The sequence below is a fragment of the Rhea americana genome, unplaced genomic scaffold (assembly GCF_003343005.1).
Source record: "Rhea americana isolate MKP2758 unplaced genomic scaffold, rheAme1 scaffold_80, whole genome shotgun sequence".
Taxonomy (NCBI): domain Eukaryota; kingdom Metazoa; phylum Chordata; class Aves; order Rheiformes; family Rheidae; genus Rhea; species Rhea americana.
The window spans coordinates 929,598-942,685 of NW_028186979.1; the positions used below are offsets into that span (position 1 = coordinate 929,598).

General features: G+C 35.1%; 1 protein-coding gene across 2 annotated transcripts in view; it reads left to right on the forward strand.

Moving 5' to 3' along the window:
• TRAPPC12 (trafficking protein particle complex subunit 12) overlaps positions 1 to 13,088 on the forward strand; it is a 58,434-nt gene that overhangs the window by 28,833 nt on the left and 16,513 nt on the right. For both annotated transcript variants that reach the window (XM_085322924.1, XM_085322925.1), the window contains exons 5-6: positions 5,342 to 5,454; positions 12,071 to 12,143. In XM_085322924.1, coding sequence (XP_085179050.1) covers positions 5,342 to 5,454; positions 12,071 to 12,143 — 186 coding nt within the window. The remainder of the gene's footprint in view (positions 1 to 5,341; positions 5,455 to 12,070; positions 12,144 to 13,088) is intronic.

Consider the following 13,088-nt stretch of genomic DNA (forward strand, 5'->3'; position numbering starts at 1 on the left):
AAGAGTGCTTTTTTATACATTGGTACACGTTTTGTATGTTGGCATTGATTTATTGTCATTTTCAGGGATTGCGGAGATCAGTGTTGTATTATCCTTGCTATCAATGTCTGAATTTTGTAGTGTGYTAGACTGTCTTTAGGAAAGAAAAAAAAGTGTATTTTTGCCTTGTGTTTTGCCTATACTTGCAAATAAATCTACTTTTTCTGTTGTTTCAACGTGCCATTTAAAAATCCTTAATTGTTGCATAAAATTGTGCAGAAGCACATTGCTAAGAATTGCTAAGAAACTAGGAAATATCTTTACCTATTAAAGTAAACTAATGAAAATGTTTTCTGTTTCATCTTGCTTTAATAATTATTAAAAGTACATTTTTAAAATAGTGGGTTTTTTTACTTTATATACAACTTTATGTCAGACATCTGATTGTATATAGTATGTATGTACTATATATGTAGTACRTGTAACATAATTAACTAAACCGAATTGTTGATGGTCACATTTAAACATACTCTGTGTTTTAACTTATTAAAGTGGTGTTTATTTTCTTTTTTCAGTTCAGCTTCTTACATTGGCTTTGAATGTTTTTAATTGTGCATCTTTTTTTAAGCAAAATTTGTGACAGTCACGTTATTAAGGCTCAATTCTTTTTTTCTCATCATCCTCATATTAAAATGTTAGAAAATACATTTATTTTAATCAGACAACTTATGTGCCTCATAAGACAGTAAAAGCTGTGTTTTTGCAGATTTGTGTTCATGTGTGTTCTCCTTTTTTTAATGAGAATGGGCACTTCTACACTAGCTTTCTTAGTCTCAGCAGAGAAAAGCTGAAAGTCGTGCCTTTGATGCGACATGATACAGTTGTGTCATAAAGCAATAAATCTAAGTCATGTAGTTTAGACCAAAATTCCTACTGAGATCTGTTAACTTGCTTAAGTGTTCTAAGTTAGTACTTTCTGCAGTTCTCTTACTTGATTGCTTGGYACATTTTATCAGTGAACTGATGAGGCTTTGCATAAGATTTGCAAAAGTCATATTATAGTTTGTCTTCACCTTTTTCATCTTCCGTTCTCCCCGTGCAACTTGGCTGAGCTGCTTCGCAAACCTGTTATGCTCCCAGTCTTTCACTCCCACCATAGTGCACACACAGGTCGCCTTGCTAAGTCTTTTGATAACAAGGGTTCATAACCGTCCACCTTCTGAAAAGACTTTTAGTAACTTGCTGCTGCTTCTCTCATGCCTTCAAGCTCTTTCTTGAGATTTTGCTCTCAAACTAGTTCAAAGATTATTCTGCTTTCTTAGTTTTGAGAAAACTGTAGAAACACATTTTGCATGACGGAAATAATATAGTAGTAGAATATATTCATTCTCTCTTTTTTTTTTTTCAGTTTTTACACAAATATTAACCAGGAGTCATAAAGTTCTTTTGATGACTAGATCTCTTCATATGCGTTTCATATTAATGCTGTATATTTTCAAGAAAAGTGTATGTAGATTGCATGTAGATTGCATTGGCACTTTATGCAAGTACCACTCATAAATCTTCAAAAGTTTACCAAGTCTAAAGTAAATTTATGATCATTCTTTTTAACCAGAAAATCAGTCTATAAATATAGGAACTGAAGTAGATATATATTCCAGAATCACAGAATCAGTAAGATTGCAAGGGACCTCTGGAGATCATCTAGTCCWACCTCCCTGCTCAGGCAGGGTCACKTAGAGCATGTTGGACAGGGTTGCATCCAGGCGGGCTTTGAATAGCTCCAGAGAAGGAGACTCCACAGCCTCTCCGGGCAACCTGTGCCAGTGCTCCGTCACTCTCACAGGGAAGAAATTCCCCCTCACGGTCAGGCAGAACTCCCTGTGGTTCAACTTCTGCCCATCGCCTCTTGTCCTGTCACATGGGACAACTGAAAAGAGTTTGTCCCCGGCCCCTTGACACCCTCCCTTCAGGTACTTGTACACACTGATAAGATCCCCCCTCAGTCTTCTCTTCCCSAGGCTGAAGAGGCCCAGCTCTCGCTACACTTATCTAAGCTTAGCTACAAGCTTAAGCTTATCTTAACCACACTTTATATAATTTAACTTTTCAAAAAGCTTATTTAGAGATAGGGACATTTGTGGGGAAATTTACTTCTCAAAAAATCTGAGTTTTTATTTTTTATAAACAGTATTTGAGGAATATGTGTGTATGAGTGGCTTGGATGCGTGCTACAAGTTTTATTATGAGCAATTTTCTCATCTGATTTGACTTAAAGTTACAAAATACTGTTTGCATGGAGTGGTAAGACAGCCTTACCAAAGTTAAAAGCTAGTTTCTTTTCTCACTGTTTAATTCTCCACTGTTACCACACCCTTGGTAGAACAGACCTAGTTTTGTGTAAAACAGGCTCTTTTCAGGAGGAGTGGAAGGAAACTGAGGAAGAGGGCAGAAACAATTAGTGTTTCTGAGATCTAAAGTAAAAGTCTGCAGCTTGTTTAGTAGGCAGTAAGTAACAAAATTTCACTGCTAGGATTTGCTCTGTACTTAAAGGAAAATTACATACAGGATACTCGTTACATTGTGAGTTTCAAAAAGAGAGAGCAAAGAAACTGTTGGCTACTTTTTAGATCATCCTGAGTGAAATAGTAATTTAAATTTTAATTTGAAAAGTCATTGCACTGACCACCCTTTCCATGCGGGCTGCCTTCCTTCTGTTTTTGTTCGGTGAGACCTAAATCGTTTTACTAACATTCCTGCTAAGGACCATGCTGGAGTGTGTTGTGGTCACGTACTCTGAATGGAATACTAGATTATTGGTGGTTAAGAAATAATACCTTAATAAAGTACATTTTGAAGCAATACAGTTCTGAATGCTTATCGCAACGAAAGACTTAGTTGTGTAGCAAATAAATCAGATTCTTATAACGTATAAGTTGGCCTAGAGTCCCATTCGTCATTCTAACATACTATGACACCAGTTCTGATGATGTAGATTAGTGATGCGTAATGGGTTTTTGCATCCCATTGCATGGATCATAACAGCATGGCTCTATTCAGCAATAGGGAAGATCAATACTTTACAAAATATGCAATCCCCAAAAGTATTTCACAAAATGTTTTATAAATTTTATAGAAATTGATAACGTGAGACATTTCATCTGTGCTCCGTTAAATATCTATCTGCCTGTATGTTGAACTGTGCTGTTTCCAATTCAGATTTTCTGTRGGAGTATTTATTGTGTTGGCCTTTTGCAGGTTTTTACAAGAGAATGTAATAATACAACATTGTTCAGAGTTGAAAATGCTAGAACACTGTCATTAACCAAAAATGTTGCTAAAACTTTAGATTCTTTACATTTTATATGTCAGATTTTCCAAAGCTTTACTACATGAACAAGACTTTTTTTTTTTTAGAAAACTCTGCTTCCTGAAGGTGTATAGTTTATGTATTAGCATATCTCTATAAAACATTTTTTTGCATGGTATTCTGGCTCAGAATTTACTCTCTAGTTATTTTTGCCTTCTTTTTTTTTGTTTTTCACCATCCATACACTTACACACCTTTTCTTGTATCATGCTAGATGATGTCAGGATAAATAAATAAAACCTTTAATATCTTTTTATATTAGTTGAATGACCTTTTTCATAATCCCTCTAAAAGAGAATTTTAAAGGCAGTTTTGTTTTCTTATTGTACGTGTATGATGAAGTACAAAACTTGTGTATACTTCCTTACAGAGAACACAGCAGTCACAGAGGCCATTGGGAATACTTAGCTTTGGCCAAAGAGAACTTAGGTAGATGTAATTAGCTTACTCTGAAGGTCATAATTACTGAGTTGGTTTTGTGATTAAAACTTTGTCTCCCTTAGAAATAATATTTAGAGGCAGTGACTAATTGCATATAGCATTTAGCTCTTTGACATACAAGCTTTTTAAGAACAGGTACAAAAAACTGTAAAAAGCTTGTGAGTCCTATTTGTGAAAAAAGATGAGCCAAGGGGTGACTCAAGGGGGAAGTCCCTTTAGAATATGTCCAAACTAAGTAAATGAATTATATTAAAATATTAGAACCTTAGACTATTTTGCAAGGCCTCTTTCCCCATTATGCTTGTTCTGTTTTTTAATAGTAATGTTCAGTTTATGGTCATATTCAGTGTAATTAGTAATGTTCAGTTTATGGTCATATTCAGTGTAATTGCCCATGTAAACAGAATATGCAGATATCTGAAAGCAACATACTGCATGCTGTAGGATTTCCTTAGAGCTCTTGAAATTGTCTGTCAAGTCAGTGCTTGCAAACTTACCGGATTGGAGGATTGGACCCTTGGTTAAAAAAAAAAAAAAGATGTCAGCTAATTTAAAAAGGAAGAAACCTTTTTTTCCCCCACAGATATTCCTTAAAATTATTTCCCTATTGTTTGTTTTCAGTAAATCAGAAAAATACACAAAACATGCCATCTTTTCTAAAGTAGATCTCACAGCAGAGTTGTTCAGTAACTCTTTGTGGAAGATGCAACATTCACGAAGTAAAGCACAGACTGAAAGTTATCTACTGTAAACACTTACCAAAGGAATGATCTCTGCTAAGCATAGTAGATTCCGATCTTTACACAGACCTATGGATATTAATATCAAAAGGAACAATCAAGTATTTATAGTATATTCTAATTTGTTGGAGAACTTCCTTTTTAAAAATTTCTTCTATTGTAGCATGCTTTTCTGTTCTTCATTAGAGTGGTTTTATTCTTAATTTCATTTGATTCATGTTGTTTTTCTATCTTTTTTTTTGGATATAATGTAGGGGTTCTGTACATCAGCTTTCTGCTTATTGGGAAAAAAAATACATATAATTGGTTTTGCTTGCCCAAATTATATACCTTTTTTAGCAGACATACCTTTTAAGACCTATAATTCCATCTTAATTTTTCTGTATTGATTGTAAAATAATGCGTAGTTATTAAATGTCAGGAGTAATGTCGAAGGTAAAACTTGAGTAATCTTCCATTTTTATCCTTCATTGTAATTGGTTTATAAAAATCTTTAATATATATTATACTTTTGTGTCCACCTTGTTTTGGAATATGGAATTAGGTGCACCTTTTTCGTACTGTCTTGATTATGTATGGTATGCGTGCATTTACATATTTAAAACATTTTTAAAATATGCTGCATGCTGTAAAGTGCAAAAAGGTTTGCTGTTTTCCTCATCTTTCCCATCTTTAGTTACAAGAAGAAAATGAGAATTTGAAGGTAAAATGGAGTTTGTCACATATACAAGTGAGAAATACCTTACAGAATGTAGGCAGATTGTGCACTAATGGTTACAGCAAACACACTTAATAAAAATTATGATTCTAGGTTCCATGGTTCCTTTCTCCATGCGGATTTTGCATGCTGAACTTCCTCAGTACCTAGGTAATCCTCAGGAATCACTTGATAGACTGCACAGTATGAAGATAATCTGCACCAAGGTAACAGCTTCCCCATGCAACAGCATTTTGTAATATTTAAGGAATATATTTTACTGTCCTTATCCAGAACATATGGTTTGAGCTAGCATATTTTGACTCTGTCAAACAAATGWTACAAATGAGGAACTCACTAATAGAAATCATTAACTCTTTTTTTGCCTTTYAGGAGGCAGCATCCTTCTCTCCTCTGCTTGGTAACTCTGCTGACTAAAACATATAGACTAATAGAAAAGATAGTTCCCTTGCTTTCTTGCTTATGCCAGGCAAGACACTGAGAGAACAGTGTAATACGTTSAAGGGCAAGTGAGAGAGGCCTTTTTTTCCTCACTCAGCTGCATACAACTATCCCAAAAACATAGCTGTTAATGACCAAGACTTATGCTTTCTCTTTCAGAAACAGTCTAGATAGTTTGTTTTAGAAATGCCAGTCATTTAGGACTAGAAATACAAACTATTTTTTTGTTTAGAGTTTTCTTTTTTTCCAAGTTGCAACAATATAAAATTAGGGCCTAAATTATAATATGGAATTTGTCAGTGCTGAGCCTGGAATGATGAGTTGTAAGCAATATCCATATCTCAGTCCACTAAACCAAATATCCTAAGTGTTAAGCATCCATTCTTAAATTTTTAACAGAAATCTTCCCTAGTAATCTAATAGATGAATGATTGTAAATGTTATAAATTGTGTTAATTACCAGAAGAAATGAAGCCTTATTGTTTTATCCGACACTGAAAATTTCAAAACTGTTTATAACATATAATTACATTTTATTTGCAGTATTCTTTGGAAGTTTCCTATATTTACTTGTGAAAATGAATTGAATAATAGAAATGAAGAATTTTTATTACTATAGTTGCCTGAATCATAATTCACTAGGATAACCAAATGTTTACTGTCAAAAAACATTGTTCTTTCTATTATGAGAGAAAAGAAGAAAGTTTTTGGTAATAGGTGATGAATGTGGCATTTTGCTGTAGAGCTGGAAAGAATTTATTCGGAAATTCTTGAAGATGTAGCAAGTTTGGCCAAAAACTACTTCTGGAAAGCACTTAGGGCTTCATGAATAATATTTTTATTCATGACCATCTCATCTAATATTACTGTCAGCCTATTCTCTCCAGCATTTACCTTTGGCATTTGTAAGTAAGCAGTCTCCTCAATTTGAAGGAATTTTCTTCTAGAAAATGTCATAGTCCTCTGTTGCAGGATTTCACAGTGCTGCTACTGATATTTGCCTATCCCAACTTGCAGTAGATCAACTCATATCTTGTTTTTGTGTGATAAAGTGTCATGTTGTCTGCCTTCAGTCATGAAGGCACCACTAGCCTCTTAAAAGTTAGCTAGTATCTAAGCTCTTTTATCAGGTAAACAGGGGAGAAAATTGTATGAATGTAAATGAGGAAGCGACACCTGAGAAGGCAGTGTTCATCAGCTGGTGGTTAACTGTGTTGAAATGGATGTATCTTAATTACAATGTAGTTAACCCTGATTCTCCACAGATTAAGTGTTACTGATCAAAAGGGGAATGAAAGATTAGCTTCTTTTCCCCTCTTTTCTTTTCAAGACCCTTAAGTTATCTAAAACCTTGAGGTGGCTCTGCCTGCTCGCTTTTCCTTTGGTGCATAGCTTTAAAGCCTGGCCAATATACTAAGGAAGCTTTTGAACTCTAATGCAAGATTTTGTTTGAACATAAGCTAGACTGATTATTTGTTTAAATACAGGAAATTGGAGGAGAGGAAAAAGAAATAAAGGAGATCTGCAAATAAAAGATACTCTTTTCCCTGCCCATTAAGCTCTTGAAGAACAGATCCTTTTAAGTAGATTCTCACTGCATCAACCTCTGGTGGCTTCCTATGGCACTACAGACTCTGTGTGATTCCTTGTGCCCTTTGGAAAAGTTTCTTTGAGTCTGGCTCTATGTCTTTTACTGGCTTTTCCAAAGAATCCCCCATTCTGTGCACTTGCTGTCAGTTCCCTGATTTCTCTTTCTTTATTCTAAATTTGTGAAGTTGCTCCCAGGTGAATATACTTAACTGATGTCAGTATAGGAGCCATCTCCCCTTCCTTCTGACATATTCCACCAGGACCAGGGTTCAGAAGACCAGACAAGCTATTCATGGTGCTGGTGGGCACTGCTTTTTGAAGTACAGCACACAGAAAACTGCGAACTGCAAACAAATAAAGCATACCATCCTTCACAAGGGGATATTTCTGATTAGTTAATCTAAACACCTCATTGCAGATCACTYCAGTTGTTTGCATTTAATTAAATACCTTGTCTTTTTGAACAGTTCAAAAACAACTGTAGAAACAAGAGTGTGAAAAAGGAGAGCTTGTACAGATAAAGACATTTTTAAAAAGCAATTGTAAATTCATGATAATTTAACCATTTGAAGTCATGCAGGATTGTCTGGAAAACCCGTTGTTTGTACGCCAGTTTTAATTTTGTATGGAATGCTGTTAGTCTAATAATCTAGATCACATGTGGAATGTTCACGACAAGAGCACATAATGCTTAAGGAAAAACATGACATAACGAGGAAACTAACATAACGAATGTATATTAATTATTCTTCATATTTGTATATGACGCTTGGGAACCATTTGGGTTATAACAGAATTAGGGGGACTTTCAACCAAAAGCCTCCAGTGTTTTACTTTACTACTTTAAAAAATGGAAAAATGATCTTTGGTCATCCTTATTTACTGAAGGGCATACGAGTAGTGATTATGTAAATGAGGTGATCTTGGAGGCATAAAAGCTAGAAGAGAGAAAAGACCTATTAGCTCACCTAGTCTGTCTCTTCGCAATGCAAGGCTGTTTTTTAGCTTTTAATGAGCCAGCCTATGGAGCCGAGACCACTTCCCCTGGGAGGCTATTCCAGGCTAATGCTGATGTATTCTTATCATACGAAAATTTGTCTTCTTATTCTGTTTCTCTTTCTTAATGTAATCCCATTATTCCTGTCTGATACCTCTTTTTAACCTCCTAAATTCCCTCTTGCTTTTTCTTCTGTGCACTCTAGAGATACTTGTCAACTTCAGATTAGCCATTAGACTTGAAGATCTAGCCATAGTTATTTTGTCAGCATTCTGGTAACTCAGTCTCTTCAGCCTATCTATACTTAGGTATTTCTAGTAATTGAACTAGGATTGGAGGTTGATTGAAAAATCATTTTCTAGTATTCCTGCAAATTTGTAATCAAGATCTGATCTGGTATTTTACATCTCTTGTTTTTAGGTACAACATTTAGGAATAAAATAATCTATGAAGCCAAAGGCCTAATATGTTTTTTTTTGAGAAAATGTAGTGAAATTATTATTGTCTCTGTTGTCACTGGTCTTCCCAATATAAGTTGCTTCAGTGAGTTGTTGCACTTATACATCTGCTTAAAGTAAATAGTCTCCAAACACCGAAGCAGTAGGAGCAATTATTTAAAAGGGTTTGTTCTATTCAAATATTCATACAAAAACATACTCATGATCACTTCAGTGCTAAGGCTGCTAAGGACATGCCAAAAGAACAAATCGTCAGGCTTGGGCTAAACTCATCCCATGTTTGTGACCAAGCTTCCTAGCTGAATGAAGGAGACCTCTTTGAAATAACATCCCATAGTGTAACCTGTTTTGCGTTTTAACTCTGATTCTTCAAATGACAGAGCTGTACTGTCCTCTTCCACCAGGTGAGTGGAGCACTAGTAGATGAGATAACAGTCTAGCTGCCTAAAAAAGTCTCTACAAGTGTTATCCTTGCAAAATTTTAAAAAACTTCTTGTGCCATTTGCCCATCTGCCACCTCCTCCATAGTTCCATCCCTCCTTCATGTTGTCTTCCTACCAGACCATCCTCTACATACAATTCATATCTCCCAGTCTTATTTTTTACTTCCAATTTGATGAAACTTTTGGTTTCTTAGCTACAGATGGCTTTTGCTTTCTCATTTTCACTCAACCTCCAGTCCTGGTTCAGTTACCAAGAATATGCAAGTATTCTGTTTCTCATATGTGCCTTCACTGTAAGGAGTATTTCTCTTCATGCCTTGTTTGGTGAGTTTTTAGAAATAATAATGCACCAATCTGAGTACCCAAAAAGGCACAATTCCACAAACACCAAAAAGGGTTATTTTGAGTAAGAAGCTAATGCTGATTAAAAATTGTGAAAGAAGAAAGAGATATTTAAGGATAGGAAATTAAAAATGCAAATGGTGATGTGCATAATTAAGTTGTTAAAGCATACAGGCAATTGATAGAGAATGAAACAACTCAGCAAAATAATACTAACCAGTGTAATTAATGTGTGTGTTTATAACGCGTGTGCATTCAAAACAAGAAAAAGCATAGGTCATATATACAAATGTTGTTTAAACTAGATGGTAGAACTGTTCAATGCTTACTACTTTTTATATTTTAAATAAGGATGTTTAGAGCTATCCCATATGATATTGCTAGAATAGACAGTTTACCATCTGTGGAAAAGAAAGATGAGAGGAGCTGCTAAGATTAAAAATTTCATATCAGCTAACCCAYGTAACTTACACTGAGGAACTACTTGAATCATTAATGTTAATATTAAACAATTCTTGGAAAACTGGGGAAATTCTCAAGTATTGAAAGACTGCTGGTGTTGTTCCTATGTTTAAGAAGGGCAAAAGGAGATAAACCTAGGGAATAAACCAATTAGCCTCAAATCAGCCCCGAGTTCTGTTTTAATTACGTTGAGCTTGAGGTGATGGCTAGATATCCCCAAGTAGATGTCATAGAATGGTTAATCTAATACTCTAATTGCATTTTCATATCTAATTCTTTCTTTTCTGATTATGTTAGTCAGCATGTTTTTACAGAAGGGCTTTGCAAACAAATCCATTGTATTTTTCAACAAGATAGTATGCCTCATTGATGAAGGTAATTTGTTATGTTATAATTTCAAGAGTAGGAACATCTAAGACTGAAAAGTGATCACTGTGTTTCCTAGGGAAGAGAAAGGTCACTTTTTAGGCTGGTCTAGAATAGAAACTAAGGTTTTTGGCTTGGGGAAAGGAAGGTGTTTGTTTCTGTGCCTGATGAGGTGCCTAGTTATACACTTGACATTTTAACACTTTTAAAAATCTGGTGCTTTGATTTCTAAGTAAACCCTAAGTGGCTACACTGCTTTTGAAAATGTGACTGAGTCTCACAAGCACACTACTATGGTGTCCTAAATTGCCACCTATCAACTACGCCACAGTATCTGTACAAGTGTATGCTCTTAGCTTCTCAAAATTTGAGATCAGGTAACTTAACTTAGCCCTCTACGAACAACATTTACAGTAAATCGTGTTACCTTGTACTGTCAGGGGCTAACAATTCTTGCAGGGAAAATTACCCTGGCTCAGCTGGCATGTGGTAACTGCAGTCATTTCATTGTATTCCTCGCCTAGCTCTTAAGTTACGTGTAGTTAAATTTATTGCACCTGAGTTCAGGCTTTCACTGTAGTCTATGAAAAGAGATTGGTATCTCTTAGGGCAATCCCTTCCATCTGAAGATATCTAAAATAGGTAGCATGAATTCACTTTCTGGAGTTACTGATTGGCCTTCATTGACTGTAGAAGGCACCAAAAAGCCATTTGAGGTCAGATTAATTTTGCCTTTCCTTGCTTTTGAGGTTTTCCTCTGTGTTGTTTTTAAGAGTCTGCTTAGAAAGCACTGAGCACAATTTGAATGCTTTCCCAATGTAGAAAAAAAATCTCTTCTTAAACTAACAGAAGCTAACGGCTCTGTTGGCAAGCGCACCAGTCCCCAGAAGAGGAAGAGCCTTGTATTTTGCTAATTGGCTAACCATAGCAGCTGATTAAAGAGCAAGCAGCTTTGATGGATTGTGAAGGGAATCTCTAGCAGTGGTCTGTGACCAAAGTTATAAATCTGTAACAGGAAAAATGGGGAGATCTGTAGGAGTCAGAGAATAAGGTGGGAGAAATTAATGGGAGRAGAAAAAGGAAAGTTGACTTGCACTTTAAATGGAATCTTGCATATTTTAAAAGTGCTTAAGACACAAACTTCAGTAAATACTGATGTTCATTCTTCCAATAACAACACAAATGCTTCATTCACACAATAATTTACATTATTTAAAATCTATAGTAAATAAAAAGACAGTAATAAACCCCAAAATTTGCAAAGCAAACTAAAAGAACCAAAAGGAGCGCTTTATTCATTAAGGTCATAAAGAGCAAGCTGTCTTTAAAACCAGAGCCCAGGGTAGGGTGGAAGGAAGGCAAGAGGGAATGGCTGTCTGTGAAAACTCCATTTGGTGGTCTGCATTGTTGTTAACATTCATTTTCTGGTGGAACGTATTTCATGTTTTGCTTAACAAAATGTGTATGTCCCTAGAGTGCACTGACATTTAATAGTCTGTAAGTATCATAAACCTAAACTCTAATATGCTTCTACAATACAAAGGCTTTCTTACTTTATGCAAATGATCTAGCTATGGTAATAATCAGTGATTTTGAAATGTCTCGATGTGAAACATTCCTGTCTGAATTTTTTCTTGTAGACTGTCAATTGTTGATAATTTGCATTTAATACAAAATGCTGTTTAAACTCCTGTTAGTTATTTTTTTAAAAAAATTACTCCAGATTCTAGAAAATTTAGAACAAGGCTTAGCTGAAGATGGAAGTATGACTAACGTTGCACAGGAGAACAGACAAGGTAGGTATTGTTTAAACCTTTTCTTCACAGATAGTGTATTTTTATTGCTTGCCCAAGTATATCAGAAGTTTTCACAAGACTGCCTCAAAGTTGTTAAAACAGCATTTATGTCATCTCATAGCCTGCTCAGCCTCTGAAGTGGTGCACCTTGTACATTTATTTGCTGGAATTAATTTCACAGTTTTGCCTTTTATTTTGATCAAATTGATGTACTAAATCAAAATTTTTTCCTAGTTAGAAGAAACAAAGAACATGGCTGCCATTCTTTAGAAATGCGCAAAGTATAARTAATTCAGCATATTGCTGTAGGAGCTATATGGATGTTTCATCTTAATCCTTGACTCATTGCCTCCTCTCAGTCCTCATCTCTGAAACTCACTGAATTTCTCTGGGTCGAATTGCCATCATACATACTGGTCTAGGATGTTGGTGCATAACTGCCTAAATCTCACTGAAGATGCATGATACTTAAACACCTGAAATACCTAAGTCACTTTTAAAAATGAGATTTAGATAGTATTTGTCTAAAATATCATTTTTATCATCTTATTTGCACCTGTGTTTTTTTTTTTTTTTTTTTTTTTTTTTTTTTTTTTTTTAGTTTTTTAACTTCAATAGTGTAGGGTTCATTACTGCATAAAGGTCATCTGGACAAATTAGTTGTCTGAGCATCTTTTTTTTAATGGAATTTATGTTAATGAGGTCATTTGATAATGCTTAAAAATTGAACATGAAATGATGAATTAGGTCCATTCATGGTGCCTAGTAACCTGGAAACTAAAAATTTCATACCAAGAAAACAAAAACCTTTCAGCTTCAGCTAACAAAATAAGGAAATTTTATCAACTTCCTTCTAGAATAACATTCACCTAGAGAGTGTGGGAAGTCAAAGTCTGCCTCTGCAATGGGAAGAGGCTGGGCATAGTTGTCAGCAGAGTGAAAGTT